At 46.3% G+C, this 21577-nt stretch overlaps 1 protein-coding gene across 1 annotated transcript in view; it reads left to right on the forward strand.

Moving 5' to 3' along the window:
- The first annotated feature begins 90 nt into the window (after positions 1-90).
- The window catches only part of FLACC1 (flagellum associated containing coiled-coil domains 1), a 30317-nt gene continuing 8830 nt past the window's right edge, over positions 91-21577 (forward strand). The window contains exons 1-11 of the mRNA XM_081815316.1: positions 91-534; positions 3775-3934; positions 4456-4530; positions 10363-10549; positions 11909-12099; positions 13326-13419; positions 14163-14224; positions 15943-16040; positions 17058-17110; positions 18989-19088; positions 20923-21026. Coding sequence (XP_081671442.1) covers positions 3822-3934; positions 4456-4530; positions 10363-10549; positions 11909-12099; positions 13326-13419; positions 14163-14224; positions 15943-16040; positions 17058-17110; positions 18989-19088; positions 20923-21026 — 1077 coding nt within the window. The 5' untranslated portion in view covers positions 91-534; positions 3775-3821. The remainder of the gene's footprint in view (positions 535-3774; positions 3935-4455; positions 4531-10362; positions 10550-11908; positions 12100-13325; positions 13420-14162; positions 14225-15942; positions 16041-17057; positions 17111-18988; positions 19089-20922; positions 21027-21577) is intronic.

Consider the following 21577-nt stretch of genomic DNA (forward strand, 5'->3'; position numbering starts at 1 on the left):
CCTGCGCCAGGGACTCCTGCCAAGTCGCCCAAGCTCAGGATCGGCTCCTGTCCTCGCAGGAAGCAGATGCCAGGTCTGAAGCAGCAGCAGAGCTTCCTTCTTGCCGCTGCTACATCCGCCTTGCAGACTCTCACCCGAATTCTAGCCCCTGTGGCATCGCCTTCTCGGCCTGGGTGCCCCACCCCAACTGCCTCCCTGACCCTGTCTCCCTCAGATCTCCTGACTAGGCCCCCAAGCACACAGAACACAGCTAGATGTGGGGGGCCCTGTCACCCGGTCTTTAGGCGCGTGCTGTTTACCCAGTCTCTTGGCCGGGGGGCACCCTGGGCCCAGACCTCTGGCCCAGCCCATCTGGCAGGCCTACCTCCACCTGCACATCCTGCCTTTCTCCCAAGGCCAGGTCTCCTGCCCTGGCTCCACAGCCCACTCAGCTCCCTTTCTGATGGCTACCCTCCTGACCACAAGTTCCCCAAGGGCAGGGTGCAAGCGTGCAGTATCCCGCAGCAACTAGAACAGTCCTCACGGCAAGAGCCTGTAAGTATTTTTGCGGTTATTTATTCATTCATTTGAGAGAGAGACAGAGCACAAGCAGGGGGAGAGGAAGAAACAGACTCCCCACTGAGCAGGGAGCCCGACATGGCACTCAATCCCAAGACCTGGAGATCATGACCTGAGCCGAAGGCAGATGCTTCACCATCTGAGCCACCCAGGCACCCCAGTGTTTTTGTTGTTAAATGAGCATTTACAGGCAGCCCAGGAGTCACTTCATTTTGAATCTGTTTCTTCATCTGTAAAATGGACTCAATGTTATGGTTACCTTTCGCTCTAAAAGTCATTAAAACATACAACTGGGTTTCTCAAGCATTGGTCACGTTACACAAAAAGGTTTGTTTCATTTTTCAGTTGATTCTTAAACAAATTTATTCCAGTGTACTATTGGAAACCAGCCACTGACTTAGAAATTTGAGTTAAATCTGCTGTCGTTGTAATCCCTCTGTGGGTCTGTTGGTTCACCTAACATTTGGGGGCATTGGTTTTTATTTTCTATCAAATAATCCACTGATATCATTTAAAAAGTAAATTGTGTTATGAGTTTATTAATGAAAAGTTAGCGTTTCTGCCCCCTGCCCCTCACTTCTCAGTTCTATTCTTCAGCATGCTCCTTAGGGGCAACTATTTTCAGCTCTTGAAGCTATTTCTTTTGGAATTTAACTTCATACTTCTCAATAATGTGCCCCCACTCCATTTGTTAATTTTTCAGTTTGAGCCATTGTCTATTGACTTCTTGGTGTGGTAGATGAGGATTTGGCCCTTATATGCCCTCCCTCCATTCCCCTCCCCTTCTCTGCCAATGTAGTCCCAATTCACTTTTTGGTTAAATCACTATTAAGTGTTTACTTTAATATACATGAGTGCGTACCTTACTATAACCATGTTTACTTTCTTCCATAATATTTTGTAACCTGGAGTCATTATGCAATTTTTATTTTCTTAGGTTTCTATGTTTCTATTGGTAATTTCACCTCGATTGCTCTGTTTCCTATTACAACTGCTCTGTAACAAATGACCACAAATTTAGTGGCTTAAAACAACACCAATTTATTCCCCTGCAGTTCTGAGGTCACATGTCTGAAATGGGTCTCACTGGGCTAAAATCAAGGTGTTGGCAGGACTTGGTTCCTCCTGGAGGCTTTAGCAGAGAATCATTTCCTTGCCTTTTCCAGCTTCTAAAGATGCCCACATTCCTTGGCTTGTGGCCCTTCCTTGATCACTCTTACCTCCTCTTCCATCATCACATTTTCTTCTCTGATTCTGACTCTCCCTCTTATAAGGAGGTTTAAGATTACCTTAGGCCCACACAGATAATCTGGGATCATCTCCCTTCTCAAGATCCTCAACTTAATCATAGCTGCAAGTCCTCTTTTTGCACAGGTTCCAGGGATGGACACATGGACATGTTGGCAGATCATTCTCTCATCATCTGGCCTACTACGTGCTCTAACAGATCTGCCAGAGGCCTGTCCATATTATCCAACAATCCACCAGGTCCAAGTCCCGAGTCTTGGGGGCCTTTGATGCATGAATTCGTCCCTTCTGGTTTGTACCCACTTTGCAGGTGTGTAGGCTTCAGCTTCCAATGGCGTGCTGAGTGGGGGACTTGTTGTGTCAAACTTGCATGGACAACCCTTGTACAGTTCTGTCTCCTCTCCCACTCTCCCTGTTCTTGTCAAATTAAACCTCTTTTAATCCTTGAATTAGGAGAAAAGCCAGTCCTTCCTCCTATGTGTCTCTTTTGCTCTCACACAACTATCACACTCACAACACTTATGACACCAGATGTATGTGGGTCTTCCCCCACCAAGCAATTCTCTACAACATCAGCTGGGAGTCCTATAATTTACCTCAATTCTGACACTCTACCTGTAGGTAGCTCCAGATCCCACAGGTAAGGCCTCAGTCCCACAAGACTGCGTACCATGCCCTGTCCCGTCCGCCAGAGATACCAATTGCAAATCCATGTTGTCATCTGTGCTTCTGACCCATCAGTTATAAATCAGAGGTTCCCATGACCCCTTCCTTAGGTGCAGTTAATTTGCCTAGAACAGCTCACAGAGCTCAGGAAAAAAAATTACTTGCATTTACCCGTTTATTAAAGGATATGATAAAGGATACAGATGAACAGCCAGATGAATCAGTACAAGCAGTGAGGTCTAGGAGGCTCCCAAGCGCGGGAGCATCTGTCCTCATGGAGTCTGGGTGCATCACCCTCCCAATGTGAATGTGTTTGTCAACCCTGAAGCTCACCGAACCCCATACTTCTGGGAGTTTTATGGAGACTTCCTCATGGTATGATCAGTTATTAACTCCATTTCCAGGCCCTCTCCCCTCCTTGCAGGGGGCAGGGACTGAGGCTGAAAACTCTTAACTTTTTAATCATGTCTTGGTTTTTCTGGTGACCAGCCCCCATCCTGGAGCCTACCCAGAGTTGCCTCATTAGAACAACGATGCTCCTAGTGTTCTTATTCCTTGGGATTCACAAGGGTTTCCTGTGTCGGGAACTGGGGCAGAGACCAATATATATTTTTTTCTAGTATCTCACAATCCTATACTATCATTTTAGTGGCGTTCTGGAAAATAAAGAAGATAAACAAGTGTGGTCAAGCCTCCCTGTTTATCTGATAGTTGTCTTCCGTGCGGACATTTATAATAGGGATTCTTTGGTTTTGTTTTCATGGAGCCAAGAAGGAAGAGTTTTGATCTAAATTCGGGCAGGTGAACAGGAATGAGAAACTAGGACATTCACTTGCACTGTAACTTGAGTAACAGAGTTAATTTTCAAGGAAATTCTGTGCAAGACCTACTGTAGGAACTTCTCATTTCGGTGAGAGCTAGTGTAGCCTGATGGAACAAGGGCTTGGGAGTCCAGTAGACTTGTGCTTATTTCCAGCCCTGCAACTTGCTACCTCTGTGATCATTCTGAGCCTCAGGATCTTCACCTGTAAAATTGGGATAACAATAATCGATCATTTGTTGTGCAACTGGCTCACAGTAAGCACTCAATGGAGGCAAAATTTAAATTGCTTTAGAGTCAAGTCTACGGGGTACCAAAGGGTGAGATGTTATTCTATAATCAAGACCTTACACCAGATCAACAGCTTCCAGAATCTACCATCTGTGATTTGGGCCTTTGCTGGGTCCTTCCTAATTTGTTTCTAAATGTTTTTGCTTTGACTATGAATGGTGTAACCCTCTGCTGTTACTTTCCAACTTCAGCAAGAGCCTCCTGATCTAGTGGCCAAGACAACCTCTGACCTCCTGCCATGTACCCCAACCCTCTCATCTACTGCACCTGCTGGGACCCCTGGAACTTGGGACCACGGAAGCTAATCAAGACCCCTCGGCCACCAACCAAGACCTCCATAGGGAAGCCCAAGTAAGGATAATAAGGATGGAGTTTGACCTGGGAACTAGGTTTCCATTTGCAGGCTCTTTTCTCTTACAATATTTCCAGTCAACTGGGCAACAAAATCCCAAGAAGATCAGAAAGCCTAGCTTTCCACAGCTTTTCCAGCCAACCTGTTGGCAGCAGATCACTCTTGCCAGTCCTCCTTAGGCTTGGTGTCATTTTAAATGAGGAAATCTCAGAGTGAGTGCAGCAGGGAAAGGGCGACTTCCAACCAAAGGGCCCCAGAGCCCCCCATGGGGGACGAAGAGCTTTGGGAGCTGGGGGACAAGCTATGCTGCCAACCCCGGGTCCCCTGGGAAGTGAACCTCCTCAAGTAAACCTCCTTCTGCTAGAGACTCCCCAAGACCTTCCTGACTTTAAAGATTTCAGCAGTTGGAGCATGTAGTCCAATTTGGGGTCATCATGGCCATGTACCTAATCTGGGAGTGCTAAAAGGGGTTTCTGAATTTCTAATTTTCTCTCTTCCATTATTTATTTTTCACTTTCAGGCTAACTCCTCTTCCTCCAGCTGCAAAAAAACAAAGTTGTGTTCAACCAACAACAAAACCTGTTGTTGCCCCAAAGTGAGTATTTTTACATCCATGGGGGCAGGAATTACCAGAATCCGCTGTGATTTCCCCCACACCTCAGATCCTACATGTAAATTGTGTGGACCCTCTGCATCCACAGCTTTCAAAATCACAAGAAATGAGCTCTCATTTAGGATGCCCCTGAGAGCTGCTATTTCCTGCCCTAAAAGGAAACAATATGTGATGCACATCATAGGCAAAGAGCCTTGGGGAGCCTCCCTGGCATTTATGGTGGTGACTCACTTTTACTGGTTACTTTTCTACGTCTATGGTTTTCTGTAGATTGCAGATCTGTTTTTACTCAAAAATTAAATTTTTATCCATATTTTGTAAACTTAGAAGTATAACTTAGTTTTAGGCCTTTGCATGAATCTTTGTATTCAATGTCTTTATTTATTTGGAAAATATTTATTGAGCCCTATTATTTTCTGGGCATTATTTCAGGTGCAAGGAAACAACAGTGAACACAGCAGAGTCTCTGCTCCTAGAGCTTACATTCTAGTGGGGAGAATAGATTTACACAAGTTCATACACCCAATGCATACACCCTACCTAGGGCTAGGTAGAAAATAACACAGGCAAAGGGAGGTGGGGATGCTGAGGGTGGGGTTGTGATTTTATATAAGGAGTTCAGGGCAACCCTTGTGTAAAAGGGACAGCAGAAGCCTGCTGATATCTGGGGCTAGCACTCCTGGCAGAGGGAACAGCAGGTACAAAGGCCCTGAGTGGGAACCCGTTTGGCACATTTGGTCTTTTCCAGGAAAGCATAGAGGCCCATGTGGCAGGAGTGGAGGGCATAAGGAGACAGTGGTGGGGAGTGAGGTCAGAGAAGCAACAGAAATGATGAACGTGGATGGCAGAATAATGGCCCCCCAAAGACATCCACACCTTAATCCCCGGAAACTGTGATTATATTCTGTTACTCATCAAGGGGGAATTAAGGTTGCAGATGGAATGATGTTTGCTAATCAGCTGACTTTGAGATGGACAGATCACCCTGGATTATCCGGGTGGGCCCAATGTTATCACAAAGGTCCTTATGCCTGAAAGAGGAGATGTGATGTGGTCATTGGCTTTGATGGAGAAAAAAAGGCCACTAGGAACACAGGAAGCTTCTAGGAGCTGGAAAAGGCAAGGAAACAAATTTTCCTGTGGAAGCTCTGGGAGGATTATAAGCTTGTCAACACCTTGATTTTTAGCCCAGTGAGACCCATTTCAGACTTTGGCCTCTAGAACTGTAAGGTAATGAGTTGGTTTTGTTTTAAGCCACTGAGCTTGTAGTAATTTTTTGCAGCAGCAATAGGAAACTCATACAGTAAAGTTTGCTGGACAGTGTAAGGACTCTGGCTTTTACTTCCAAAGGGATAGTGTATTCGCTGCTAGGCCTGCCATACCAAAACAAACAAACAAGCAAGCAAACAAAAAACACAGACTGTGTGGCTTACGCAACAGAAATTTATTTTCTCACAGTTCTAGAGGCTGGAAGTCAAAGACCAACGTGCCCACAGGGTTGGTTTCCTCTCGGGACTCTCTCCTTGGCTTGTAGATGGCCACCTACTTGCTGCCTCTTCATATGGTCTTTTCTTTGCGGGTGCTCATCCCTGGTGTCTCTCTGTGTGTCCTGACTCTCTTACAAGGACACCAGTAAGGTTGTATTAGTGCCCACCCTAAGGGCCTCATTTAACTTAATCCCCTTCTAAAGGCCTTGTTTTCAATACTGTCACATTCGAAGGTATTGGGGGTTAGGGTTGCAACATATGAAATTTTGGTGGACACAAATTTTCAGCCCATCATAGATGGGAAAACAGCAGAGGATTCTGAGAAGAGTGACATGATCCAACTTGCATTTTGAAAGGACTGTTCTGGCTACTATGTCGAGAATGGACTACAGTGACCAAGGGTAGAAGCAGGGAGGCCAATTACATCTTATCTGGATGTAATTCTAGGGACCCAAGCAAGAGAAGATGGTGCTTAGACCTGGTGGGGAACAGCACAGGTGGGGAGAAGTGGTTGCCTTTGAGATATATTCTGAAGGTAGAAACCGGTAGGATCTGCTAATGGGATGGGTGTTAAGTACGAGAAAAAAGCAAAAGGAGGAGTCAAGGATGACTTCAAGATTTGGAGCTGAGCAACAGGAAGGATGGAGTTGCCATTTTCTGCAACTGGGGAAGACTGCGGGAGGTGCACATTTGTAGGGGTTTGAGCATAGCACGTTCCAGATGCCTCGTACTATCCAAGTGGCAATGTCAAGTAAGCAGTTGGATATGTGGGTCTGGGAGAGAGGTCTGGGCTGCAGATACACACTTGACAGTCATCAGCATATACGGGATACCTAGAGCCCTGGGCCCAGATGAGATCTCCAAGGCAGGGAGTGGAGCCAGAAGTAGGAAGAGGTGGGAGAACAGAGACCCAGAGCACTCCAGTGTTGAGAGGTTGGAGAGACCCCAAAAAGAAGACTGACAAGGAGTGGTCAGTGAGGTAGATGAAGAATCATCTACCTGGTGTCCTGGAAGCAAAATGACAAAAATGTTCCAAGAAGGAGGGTCTAATCATCTGTGTCAGATACTGCTGATAAGTAATTAAGATGAAGGCTGAGATGAACTATTGGATTGAATGGCCCCGAAGTTCACTGGCGACAGTGAAGAGGATTGTTTCAATGGTGGAGGTGATAAAGTCTGATTAGAGGGGGACCCATTCATAGCAAGGGATCAACTGAATGGCCATGTAGCTGAGCTGGTTCCTAGTGCCTGTCTTCTGTGTGCTAGCTAGCACTCCTGGCATGATCGCACCTGACGGCCTTATCTGACCCCTATTCATACTCAAGCTCAAGGCCTCAGTCTCCCAGTGCCTCTTGTTGGGAGCGACCTCACTCATATCCACCCTGCCCACCAATTAGCCCCTGCTAACACTGTCCTAGTCCTGCTTTGCAATATGGTGAGGGACACTTTGTGGGTACTTTTAAAATTCAAAGACCTGGTCACTGTATTTATAACTTTCCAGTGAGACCCTGCTGGGGCTCCACATCAGCCAGTCTCCAAGTCCTGCTGAGTCAGCACTGAGTGAGGCTGGGAAATGGAGCAGGGGGGGACCAGGAGGGCCTCACTCTCAGGAAGGGGCTCAGGTAGACGTTGACATGACCTACAAATGGGAACATGAAGAATCTGTTCACCGATCAACTTTTAACTTGGGCCTCCAGCTTCAAACACACATCTCTATGAATTACATCCTTTTTGCCACTCCTATAATTTTCTTGCAAACATACAATGTACTTTTTGTATTTCAAAAGTTTTAATTCTTACATGTGAACTGTAACACAATTGTCGTAACCTTGTTTCGGCAATTTTTTTTTTTTTTAATATATCAGTCGCCTTGAAAAATGGCAGTAGGCAGACTGCTCTCAATTCCTGGGAGACACAGTTGGCAAATGCTTTATCTGCAATTTTTATAGCACTTAACTTTTTCTTCTTCTATTTTCAGTATTTATGTGCCCCCCCCCCTTTTTTTTCTCTTCTAAAATAAAAAGAATCACATTCCATTTCTCTTGGTATGGAGCACTGTGGTTTGCATACATTAACCACTCATTGAATTCATTGAATGAGAAAACGTGAAGCCCTTTGACCGGCATCAATAAAGTCTCAAAATTTGGTTAGTGTAATCGGAGTAATCTGAGTAGGTTGACAAGGAAAAACAAGAGTCAAGGAAGAGTCATTCTGGACCGACCACACCTTTTACTTTTCAGACCGTGAAATACAATCCCAACAAAAATAAGTGCGCATAAGCCACACTCGGACCCTTGGAGCGGTTCTGAAGTGAGTGTAATGTTGAGGAAGGTCTCTGTTTGCGCTCAAGGAGATCTACCAACAACAAAAAAAGACATAAACTCAATCCATGGTCAGCTTTTTAAAGACCCAGGCTACTCAGTGATTCCCCCACCACCATCACCCCAAGGCTTTCCTAAATTCAGAGTAAGCAAAAAAATTTGCATTGTAAAGAGTTTCCGGTTTATGGATGGGAGCATATGGTTGATAGTTGAGTTGTATTTTAAGTGGCTTTAAATCTTTTTTTAAAAGATTTATTTATTTGAGAGAGAGAGCACACAAGCCAGGGGGAGGGGCAGAGGGAGAAGGAGAAGCAGACTCCCCACTGAGCCGGGATCCCAACATGGGACTCAATCCCAGGACCCCGAGATCATGACCTGAGCCCAAGGCAGACACTTAACCAACCGAACCACCCAGGTGTCCCTTGAAACTTAATTTTTAAAAAAGATTTATTTATTTTAGAGAGAGACAGGGGGTGGGGGCAGAGAGAGAGAGAGAATCCCAAGCCGACTCCCCACTGAGCACGGAGCCTGACTCAGGGCTTGATCTCACGACCCTAAGATCATGGCTGAGCTGAAACCAAGAGTCAGATGCTTAACCAACTGAGCCACCCAGGCGCCCCAGTGGTTTTAATTCTTTTAAATTTAATTATTTTAAATTCTTTAAATTTAAATCTTTTAAATACATGTAAGTCCCATTGTATTATCTTTTTTTAATTTAGTTTTTTTTTTTTTTTGTCAGTGAGAGAGAGAGAGCAAAAGCAGGGGGAGCAGCAGAGGGAGAGGGAGAAGCAGACTTCCCGCTGAGCAGGGAGCCCACTGCAGGACTCCATCCCAGGACCCTGGGATCATGACCTGAGACAAAGGCAGACACTTAACCGACTGAGCCACCCAGGCATCCAGCCCCATTGTATTATTAGTGTATATTGTGCATTCATGCCCATTTTTATCACAAAGAGTAATGTATTTGCCAGTTAAAATAAAAGGTTGGTGGTCGTATCTGGAGTAGACAAATCCTTGGGCTGGTTTTCTCAAGAGAGTTTTCAATGCTTCTCTGGAGGCCCCTTTTCGGAGTGGGAGATATAGGATCAAAACCAGACTTTACTAACCCGGGTGGAACTGCCTCCACCAGGAAAAATCCTCCCAACCCCACACCCCACACCCAGCAGACTTGGGAAGAATCTCATCCTGGTAACCACTCCACGACCCTTAAAGATATTGTGTTTGATCATGGGGAAAATGGAACTCCTAAAGCAGGCTTTAGTTGTCTCTCTTCACAGCAGTTGCCTGAAGGAGGGGTGGAGGGTGGGGGCGGGGTGGGGTGGGGTGGGTGTGTGTGTGTGTGTGTGTGTGGAGGCAGAGGGAAGAGGCCCCGGCTTCATATACCTAAGCCTAACTATTCTTGTCAGCATATCGGAAGCTTGTTACTCTTATTCCAATCTTTCAACCTTCCAGGTGAGTTCCCTTACAGCTACTCTTGATATGTGGACACCTGATATGTTCATGTTTCTGCACCTGAAAACAACAACTAATTATGACCAGGATTAACACCGGATCTCAGAATAGTAACCATTTGCTTATCCTGAATTCACTTCACTGACTGTTTCAGGTCCCATATCACCAATTTCTGGTGCAAATAAGAAAGGCTTTTGTGAAGACAATGTAAATGTCCCTCATGTGTGCATTTGAGATTATGCACCATGGGAGCCCTTTGGATTCTCACGCCAAGTCTGCTGGCTCTTATTTTAGGAGTGGTTCTAATAGGCGTGATTAGTCAATTCCCCACTTTTTTACTACCTGCCTTTTGATCACAATCTGTATGCCAATGATCCCTGGACCGTTGAACATTCCCTAGTCCCTGAGTAGAACACTTTGAGAGCTGAAAGGGGCCTCAGATATCATTCTGGTAATGTCACTTTTTACAGATGGGTGGGATCAGGGTGTAGCTTCTAAGCTTCGACCGTTTCCTTGCTCCCTGGGTGCTTTCTGAGCATGCCTTTCTCTTGCAGACTGACAGTCGATTTAGGAAAACAAGAGGAGAGCAACACATTACCTAATGTGAGTAAAAACAGCAAGAGGGCCGGGGGACTAACATTTATTGAGTGCCTGCTGTGTGCGGGCATAGGCTTTTTACACGTACCTACCTCATTGAATCTTTGCAATGATCCTCTGAGGAGGGGCTATAATTACTGCATATAACGTAGCTGGTAAGTGGCAGAAAAGCTGGAACTCAGCTCAGCCAGACCCGAGAGAGGGCGTCTAATTACCACACTCTACGGCCTTGTGTAGGGCAAGGAGAGTGTGCCAGAAACCAGGCACTGACAACCGGTCCAGGCGAGGGTCCAGCTCATGCCCACATGTCAGAATCCTGCTGCCACACTTGGGAGCCCACACATGTGGGGGGGAGGGGCATCAGGGCGCTCAAGGGGAGCAGGGCCAGGACCCTGCTGGAGAAAGAGATGGGGACTAAACCCAGAAGGACCTCGATAGCTGCCAAAGAGTTTGGGCCTAATCCTTCTGGTGTCTGGGAGCCTTCACAGGTCTGACGCGGGCCCAGCACCAGGTAAGATTTACCTTCTAGAAACAAACATTATTTGATGGGATATTATTGATGCTTTTCACTACTTTCTGCTTTTATCTATTTTCTTTTTTTTCCCCCCTTAAACAAAAATCATGCAGTTCCTTAATAGTCAGGAAAAAATAATAAACAAACAAAAATGTAATTGCCCTCCAGATGGAGAGGATGATGAACTTTTGGGAAGCCAGAATGAAGGCAGAGAGGTCAGCTGGGAAGGTATGGCCAAAGCCAAAGAGAAAGGTGAAGGTGGCCTCGGGCTCTGCCAGGGACAGGAGTATGGAGAGAGGAGACAGGAGAGAGGAGAGAAGAGGAAGTTGGGATACATTTAGGAGATAACAGTGACAGGGCTGGTGGGGCCTAGGGCTGTCCTGCACAACTCGAGAAGGTACAGTCTCATCTTGGTCCCCGCCAGCTGGGAACCCTGCCAGATTCCTGACTTTGATCTAGTGGGGAACAGAGGAAGAACTGACTAAAATAGGTATGTTTGTTTGTTTTCATGACTGTGCTAGACATTTTCTCATGTTATTTTGGTTTTCCTCACAAAAGTCCTTAGAGGAAGAGTTATTATCCTCCTTTTCTGATGCGGAAACTGAGGCACACAGATGTTGAATAACTGTGGTTGGGGGCAGAGCCAGGATTTGAACACAGGCCTGTCTAGTTCCAAAAACTGAGCAATTTCCATGGCACCTGACTTCCTCCTGGCCTCTGGCCATGTGGAGAACGCAGATGAGATACAGGGCTTGGGGCAGAGTGCCTAATGGGGCGTCAGCAGTTAAGTTTTGCACATGTTGAGCTTGAGGGATCTTTGGGGACATCCAAGAACCACTTGAGTCTTGCAACTGGATCTCAGGAGAGACATCTGAGCTGGAGGTATGAGGGTGAGTGGTATCTGGGGAAGGGCGCAGGAGAGACGTGGGCTCTGGAATCCTACCCGTCTTTTGTTTAAGATGTGAGTAGCACTCTAGTGAAAGATTTAGAGGAATCTCAGCACTCCAAGTCTGCAAGATTATCTCACCTTCCACCTTGATGCCCAGGAAGTGATAAATGTGTCACCTGGCTATCGCCTCATTCGAAATAGGGAGCAGATTTACGTCACCTTGGGAGATGAAATGTTTGATAAGAAAAAGCGGTCGAAATCAGAGATCGTGGACAGAATCAAAATTTCCAGGTAATATCCTTGGACCTATATATCCAGCTCCTCCGAGCTATCCCCACTGGGCTTGGCCTGGCCTCAAGGAGAAGCCCCTAACTTCCATGCCCAGTCCACCGAGGCCCTGTTCTGAAGGTAGTACAAGGCCACTTCACTCCTCATCCCCGTGAGCTCCTCACCACGCCCACCTCTCTACCTGATCCCATTCGAGACAGGATGAAGGTCAAATCAGGAAGCTGATCTGGAAAATGACCGGGTGTAGTGTAGTTTGTACTAAAGGAAAGCAATTTTTCCTAGAGTGATGAACAGATGAAATATGCATAAAATAGTATAGTCTGAATTTGGAAGGTGAAAAGTAAGAGTAAAGTCAGGGTTTCTGGATGCATCTCTTTCTCATTATGCCCAAAGATCACTCAGTTCATGCTTCTTGGAGGCACAGTGTGGAAGACTCTGGCTGAGTCCCCCCCAGTGCCATCCTCTCTGTCATTCAGGCCCTACCCACTCGATCCTCCAATGCCGTAGAGAGTCAGTTCTCGCATCTTTTTCCATTCTAACTCCTAGATCTCTCATTCATGTCTCTCCCTCCCTATCTCCTCCTATATCCTCTCTCTCGTTTCCTCGCCCTCTTGAATGGAGGACCTTATCTCTGCTGCCCCACACACAGCACCGCCCGCTGCCCTGTCTACTCCAGCTCAACCAAATAGAGCTAAATAACTTCCAGACATCATGGAGGCTTCAGACCTGGAAACGCAGAACAATCGTTATCTATTCTGAAAGCCATGCTCTGAAATCCCCTCTTCGTCCTGTGTCTGAACAATTCCTCGTCTATGATTCACTGTCAGCCTCGATCCCATCCCCCACCTTCCCATTTCCCAATCCTCTGAATTCTTCCTCCTCCATTTCAACTATCATTACTGAATCAAAGTCAAACCCTCACAGATTTCTGACATTTTCCTTTCTATTCAACAGGTAACCAATCCACTCCTCCACCCTACTACCCCTCCCCCCACTTCAGGCTAGCTTACCCAAAAGGGCTGGGTCTGAGGCTCAACCACCCTGCTGCCCAACTCCCTCTCCCAGACTACCCTTCCACCCTGGCCCCCAGCCCCATGATGATGCAGCCAGTGCAGAACATGGCCTGGCCCTCACCTGGCTCCCTGCCAGGGACAGTCACAGACCAGGAGGTGCCTGACTGGCACGGGATGGGAACTCTGTGGGTGATGGAAGGATGATTTGTCCTGTAGGACTGATATCATTACTGACCTCGAAGAGCAGATCTCAGAGCTGACCGTGATCATTGAGCAAATGAACAGAGACCATCAGTCTGCCCAGAAATTGGTGAGTGACCCTTGAGTTAGCTAACATCTCTGTGGGTGGGGGAAAGACCAGCGTTTTCAGATCAGCTGCTATGTTCCAGGCAAGACACCAAGCACTTTACTCGTGGGAGCTAACTCAATTTCCAGGAGCTCTTCAGGGGCTTCCAGTGTGTTCATTGCCATAAACTCACCACACCAGGGGGTGCCGGCCATTTCCCCTTGGGCTTGCTGTGGCTAGTTAAACTTCAGAGAGTGCTAAGGCTCTTCCCCATGGCAACAGTGTGGTTAATGCATCCACCGTGGTCCAAAATCTGCCCAGAAGCCTTCAGTACCCACTTCCTGTCGCTGTTAAAATTGCCAAAGCCTACTTTGGAATCTGCTGATGTCAGCTTGCGCACTCCGTGTTCCCTGGGGATTTGGGTGACACTTCCTTTAGATTTTACCATCTGTTTGATCACAGTCTCTTCTTCCCCACCTCAAGCAGGGGTGCCTGCTGGCCTGGTCTGGAGTGATAAACCTGAGCAATGCTCAAAAACAGCCTCCCCCACGCCCCACTTGCCTGTGCTTATTGAAACCCACTTGTGAAGGTCACTTTCCAGCAGTCCTGCTCTTCAGTAGCGATGTGCTTTCTGGGACTGCCGAATACAAACAGGGGAGGCGGAGGGGTACGGCATACCCCGTGAATGGGAAGGCTTCTCAGAAATTGCAGCTTGCGTGGGAGTGGGGTCCTCCATCCTATATTGTTAATGCCGGCCTTGTTTTCAGCTCTCCGAGGAAATGGCTCTCCACTGTGCTGAGATGCAGGAGAACTTCGAAAACAAGAACAGGTATGCTTTCTGGACAAGCCCTAAGGCTCCTGCTTCCCTGTGGGAGGGATGTCAGTTCACTGGGATTTCAGACGGTGCCAAATGGAGCTGGGTGGGCACAGGTGGGGGAAATGGGCAGGACGGTTTGATTTGAAGCCACCCAAATGTAGCCCAGAGAAGGTTGTTCCTGGTGTTGCACTTTCTCATCCCACCATTTCCCTTCAATTATAATCTCCTTTTTTTTTTTTTGGTGATTGCTGAGGAGAGCCATTTTTTGTTCTTTATGAGAGTTCTGTGGTAAACAACTGTTGTTCTCAGCCCAGGCGCCTCCTCGCATTTCCCCTGCCTCTCTACTTCCTCCCCCTCTTTCTCTCTCTCTCTCTCTTTTTTTTTTTTTTTTTTTTGTTCTGTCGTTTCTACTTTCCTTGGCTGCTCCCAGGATGTGGGCAGAATGGGAAGAAGGTATGGGGGGCAGCAGAGTCACAAAGACAAGGCGAGGGGAAGTAAAAGGAGGTGTATTGTCTTGTGGGTGAGGAAACCTACAAAGCCCCCACATGCTGGGCACCGGAGCCGCCTCAGGAGTCCTGGTGGAAAGAAGTACACATGGTTGAGTCATAGCCTTGCTTTCAAAAAATAATGAGTAACTTATTTGTTTTATAATAGATTTCATTATTTTTTCAGAGCAATTTAAGGCTCATAGTAAAATAGAACATAAAGTACAAGAATTCCCGTAGACAGCCTGAGCCCATACTCCCACAAGCTGAGTAATCTTCCTGCAGCCCTGTGGTGCCTTTGTTACAGCTGATGAACCTACATGGATACATTATTATCACCCAAAGTTCGTAGTTTACATTAGGGTTCACTCTTGGTGTTGTATATTCTATGGGTTTTGACAAATGTAAATTGACAGTGTCCACCGTTATTGGATCATACAGAGTAGTTTCAGTGCCTTAAAGATCCTCTGTGCTCTGCGCATTCATCCCTCCCTCCCCAGTAGCCCCTGGCCACCACTGATCTTTTTACTGTCTCCATAGCTGTGCTTTACCCAGAATGTCATACAGCTGGGGTTGTACAGTATGTAGGCTTTGTGGACTGGCTTTGGCCACTTACTAATATGCATCTCATGTTCCTCCATGTCTTCTCTTGGCTTGGCCGCTCGGATAGCCTCTCACTTCCCTCAACTTGAACACTGCCAGCTTCTGCCTCCTGGAATGGAGGTTAAAGAGACCTTGGGCTCGGGGCACCTGGGTGGCTCTGTCAGTTAAGCGACTGACTTGCTTTCAGCTGGGGTCATGCTCTTGGGGTGGTGGGATCGAGCCCTGCACCGAGCTCTGTGCTCAATGGGGAGTCTGCTTGGGATTCTCTCTCTCCCTCTCCCACTGCTACGCCCCCCCAAATAAATAAATAAATCTTTAAAATGAGAGAGAGACCTTGGGCTCTAAAATTATCCTGGATGCTAATACAGCCCACAGTTTCCCAAGACAGCCATAAGCAAAGACTGTGCTCTTAGCAGGGAGTCATGGCCCCTACTGGCTCCATTCAAATAATGGTTGGTAAAAACGAGTCTTCTCACCTTCTTCTGGGTGAATGCCAAGAGAAACACATCAGGAAGCGAGGGCGCTGCAGGCTGCCCACAGCTTCCTGTGTGAGAGTAGGATCCGCTGAGTGTAACAGCTCAGCTCAGCTCTGGACTTCTTTTCACTGATTGATGATTGTAGCCTTTTCCCCGGGTCACACAGGGAGCTCAAAGAGGCTCACGCAGCAGAGCTCAGTCAGTTGGAGAACAACTACAAAGCATCATTGAAGGCAGAGAAGCTGGCTGCCCAAGAAAAACTAGGTACGGTCTGGACTGGGGAGAATGACCTTGGTGAAGGGTGAGAGGCTGACCATGGCGGTGGATGAGCTGTGGCTAAGCTTTCCAGATGTCCTCCTAAAGCTCAGGGAAGGGGAGTGACTGAGAATGAAACTGCAAACAGGAAAACCACGTCACCAATGTCCTTCCTACACCCAGGAGATAGATTGGCCTGTGACCAAGTGTTGGGATCTGAGCAAGTCCCTTAATCTCATTTATCCCATCTAAGAATTGAGAACAATAATACCTGCCTCCATCAGAGAGATAAGATTGTGAAAGCACTTTTTAAAATATATTTTTTAATTCTATAAATATACTATTATAATTCAGCAAGTTACCTCACCCGTAAAATGATGGTGTTTCATTATACTTTAATGGACACACTATGATTTGTATGGCCTTATAATACATTAGGGTTGTGTTGGCCATTTATTCCATTATTTATGCTACCCTCGGGAAGGGCAAAGTGTATATCCTTCAGAATTCTGAGGTTATAGACTAATCTCTACAGGGAGAAGGAGAAATTCTATAATCTTCTCTCTTTCCTTTGCCTTACATTTTTAAAAGATGGTATTTATAGCTTGCTGATTTTCCAATTTTCTAAAGAGAACATTTATCATTTTCAAAATCAATGTACACTAGGAAACATTATTTTAAAAAGAGAGAGCAGATGCATACTACAAAGTTTTGCGCCTCTTTTCCCCCCAGGGATTAGTTCTCACATTTGGTGTGCATCAGTATCACCTAAAAAGCATATTATCCACAGATATTGGGCCTCTTCTCTGAGACCAAAATTCAGTAGGTTTGGCCGGGGTTGGGGGTGGGCAGCACAGGCATTTGGATTTCTAATAAGCTTCCAGAGTGATTCGTAGGTACAAGATGGTTTTAACACGTAGAGGATGAGTTTGAGGTGGAAAAGGTATACATGAGAGCTCATACTTGACTTTGAAAACATGCATTTCAGAGGAATAATGATGACCCTGTTGTTTTCCTTTTGTCCAGATGAGATGGGAAAGGAATATAAGTATTTGAAGAATATGTTTCATATGTATCAGGTGAGATTCAGAGCTCCTTGGTGGATTATGAAAGTAAGAGGCAAGGCTCATTCCTGGCTGATAACAGTGGGCTAAGTCTAGAACTCTTGCACAGAAAATCATGTCCTGAGATTCCCAGCATCCTTGGAGCTAGGTAACACTGAGTACACCCAGGGAGAAGAGTGAACTGTGGACTGTGGTGGTTTCCATGTGTGACAAGTCAGTCTCTCAGACGCCAAAGAAGCCAATTGAAAAATATGTTTGTGATTACAAAAGTCATACCTGCTCATTGTTTTTTAGAAAATGGAAATACAAAAACCAACTACAACAACAACAACAAAAAAGAAAGAATAATCACCACCCCAAGACAACCACTCTTAGTGTTTGTACTTGGTAACATCTTTGATTTTAGTGGAGTGCTGGGTCAAAAGGGATAAACATTTTAAAGGCTTTTGATACATTTGGCCAAATTACCATCCAAAAAACTTTATCACTGCACCCCCCACAAGCAGAGCATGGGGTGCTCTGGCCATCTCAGAATATAACTCCTTCATTTAAATTGGTTAATCTGATGGAGCTGCAGGGAAACAGGCCATGATTTCTTCCTAGGAGGGTGAGAGAGTGGAGAGGAGAGGAATGGACAGGACAGGCTGAGGCAGCAAACCCCCATCCTATTGTGACCAGCTGGTCATGGTTTGCCTGGGACTTTCCAGATTTTAGCATTGAATGTTCAGAGACCCAGGACACAAGTTAGTTTCAAACAAACAAGGATAGTTAACCACCATATAAAAGGAGAAAACCAAGTTAAGTACCAGCACCACCTCTGAAATTCTGTTTACCACAATTTCACTTTTGAGCTTCTATCTAAAACTTGTTTTTCAAGATGTATCTTGATACAGTCAGGGAAGACATCATAGAGCAAAGCCTAAGAGAAGCATCAGGTGGATGCCCCAATTTCCTAGGTAGGCCTTAACGTTTGCTTCAGTCTGGACCTCTCCAGAGAGTTTGACCTCTATCTGCCCACCAGTCTTGCAAATGATGAGAGAGAACCTTTATCTAAATGGCCACAAGCAATTACAAATGAGCTCTGATGCCTGGCCCCAGTGTGAATTGTACTGCTAACCTGGAAAAAAGGGGGTCAGCGTCCTGAGACCTTACTGGCAGCATCCAGGTTCTAGGCCTTCTTCCTCCTGACGTCCCACTCCCACGAAGTCTGAGCCAACCAAAAGGACTGGCATCGGGTTAGGCTTATTTAACCTCAACCACAAAGGAAGCTAGATTTGCTGAGGAAAAATAAACACACTCTGAAAAACATGCCATTGTTTTCTAAGTGTTCAAATTAACTACTAGTCATTTCCCTTGTTTCTCCATGGGCTAGTGATGAGTGATTGATGATTCAGGGAGCTGACATGTGAATCTTCAACAGGAGAATCCTACCTGTCCTCAAAGAAAACCCAGTTCCAGTGGGACAAACACCAGGCAGAGCTTGCCCTTGACTTTGAGGGTTCTGCAGGCTCGCAGGTGGGCTGGGCTAGAATTTGCTGCCACCAGCCACCCACAGAGGGACTGCTAGCAAGCATTCCAGGTGAAGGAAGCTGCAAAGGGCCCCATGCTGTGCCTGGAGCTGGTGTGCAGCCTTTTTCAGGACCCTTTTCGGGCGCCTGGGTGGCTCAGTTGGTTGAGCGACTGCCTTCGGCTCAGGTCATGATGCTGGAGTCCCGGGATCGAGTCCCACATCGGACTTCCTGCTCGGCAGGGAGTCTGCTTCGTCCTCTGACCCTATCCCCTCTCAGGTGTTCTCTCTCTCTCATTCTCTCTCTCTCAAATAAATAAATAAAATCTTTAAAAAAAAAAAAAAAAAAGGACCCTTTTCTTCATGGTGCCTTTGTGCCTCCACAGGACAGCATTTATGATGAAATGGAGGACAAGTGGTCGAAGAAGAAGGCAGAATGGGAAAAGGAGGAGAAGTTGGAGCGGGAAAAGATCCTGCTACAGCAAAGTGAGTACAGAAATTTCTGTCTTTTTGATGGCACGTGCACCGAAAAAACCTGCCATTAAGTTTGGTCTCAACTAGAAAGGCAGCCTTGGATCCACTAAGGGTGACGGCCACATGGCTGGACTCCTGAATCAGAGGTGCATGGAGTTTTCAAGAAGGTGACAACCAGGATGGAGTCTTTTTTTTTTTTTTTTTAAAGATTTTATTTATTTGACAGAGAGAAACACAGCAAGAGAGGGAACACAAGCAGGGGGAGTGGGAGAGGGAGAAGCAGGCTCCCCGCTGAGCAGAGAGCCCGATGTGGGGCTTGATCCCAGGACCCAGGGATCATGACCTGAGCCGAAGGCAGACGCTTAACGACTGAGCCACCCAGGCGCCCCCAGGATGGAGTCTTTATAAAGTTCAGCCACTTGAGGGTCTAAGCCTGTACCTTCCAAAGCTCACTCTCCAAGTTTGGCCATCACGGGCTGGAGCAAGCTCTAGGACATCTGTAGGAGTGCTGACTTGTTACATGGATACAAGTGACCCCAAAGTTCCAGAAAAGATGTTCTTGAATTAGAGTTTCAAATATTCATTTGTTGGGGGAGGGACAGCACAATCGATTATACTGAGAGCCTCTGGATTCCCACATCCTCCACCCCAAAAAGGATCTCAATCTTTGAGATACAATTGACATATAACATTGCATATGTTTAAAATGTACAACATGTTGATTTGATCCATTTATATATTACTTTATATTTTTAATATTTCCAACACCTAGCACAGAGTTTGGATCATAGAAAGTGATCTATAGATGAGCCTTCTACCCACACTGAGCATCTTCATAAATGGAAAAAGGAGAGACGAATTTACGGAGACTCTGCTCCCTGACCTAGAGGATGGGTTGAGGTAGGAGTAAGGCCTCGACAAACCTGTACCGCATCCTGCCTCAACCCAATTCGTATCAGATTTGTTTGATTTCAACAAATTACTCATTTAAATGCAGAAACCCCCTGGGGAAGTTGATCCTCAAGGCCATTCCCACCCCACTGGGGACTCTGACTGCCAGAGGCAGCAGGAAGACCCTGGCATTAAGCTGAGGGAAGGAATGCGGAGCTGCACCTATCTGAGGCTTTAGCTAGGACCCTGGTGTAGCATGACCCTGTCTTCTTCCAGACTTCTAGCTACCCACACTATACTCATTCCATGTTGTCAAAATCTAAGTTAAGATGTTCACTCAGTTTTGAAAAAGCAGATTTTAGCTGTGCACAACGTAGCTCAGCCCAGACCCATCCTGTGAGCCTAGAGGTTGCCTCCCTATCCATCCCCAGCACCATGAGGCTGCAGAAGAAATTTGTGTCAGCCCCTTACCCCTTCCTTCTACCCCCTACTAACCCCTGTTTGGTATTGGGCCTTTGTTGGCAGGCTCCCCTGCGCCAGAAACAGTTTAAGCCTATCTCTACCCCAGGGCTAAGTACAGAATAAATATTTATGCTGGAGGCATCACATTAGCCAAGAGCTGTATTTTAAGGTAAGGATATCGAAGAAAGCATACTGGTTACTTTGGCGGTGAGAATGGACAAAATAATAAGCAAGAGATCTAAAATAAATTACACATACACAGAAAAATCAGAGACATTGGGGTAAGTCCCATATGACTGACATCCCTGAAAACCACCGCCATGTTCACCTGACTCTCACACTCCAGGTAAACATCAGAAACCGAACGCCAGGCTGAAAGGACCTTGAGTTTGACCCAGTCTGGAATTTCTATTATCTTCAAACATTTGGAGTTTCCTTCGCATCTGCTTTCCCCACATTTCCTCATACGTGTAATTTCTTCTCACCTCCACAGAACATAAAATGACAAAAAAGTTTGAGTTAGAGTCAGTAGAAGAAAAGAAGAAAATAAATGATTCCTACAGTGCCGTCTTTGAGAACTTCATTCGAGAGAAGGAGGTAACTTAGGCCCCATGCACGTGAGGGGTTGAAGGTGCAGCCTTGCTGAGACATCGCGGTCCCAGGGGTGTCTCTGTAATTAGGCGAGCTTTTTGTCTTTGTGGGCATATTCCTCCTTTTCCAGCTTCCCTGGAAATGTATCCAAGTGGACTGGCAGTCTTGCTGTCTTTATCTAGACGGTCTTACCACAGGGTTATGGTGGAATGAAAATTTGAATTAACGGGGAATAATAGAACGCTAAACACATACAGAACCCGAAATTCCCTGTTTTGCCAAAACCCCAGTGTCTGAATGTTCCTCCTCATCCTTGACTGGAGCTGAAGAGAAAGGGCAGTGGAGCAAACTAAACTAAGCAAGTTTGGTCACGTATAGCTCTGAGTGAGTAGGAGGAGCTACCTCAAAGTTCGAGGGGGTGAGGCTGAGCTGCTCCTGTTCATCACTCCCCCACCACCTTGTTACTGCTACCAGGTCATCATGGAACGGGTCTCAGACATATGGGCATTCACTAAACAAACCTGCATTAGCAAGCAGGCCCCAAGTGGTTATACCAC

Source organism: Leptonychotes weddellii, chromosome 3 (assembly GCF_054177405.1).
Source record: "Leptonychotes weddellii isolate Sample4059 chromosome 3, ASM5417740v2, whole genome shotgun sequence".
Lineage (NCBI taxonomy): Eukaryota > Metazoa > Chordata > Mammalia > Carnivora > Phocidae > Leptonychotes > Leptonychotes weddellii.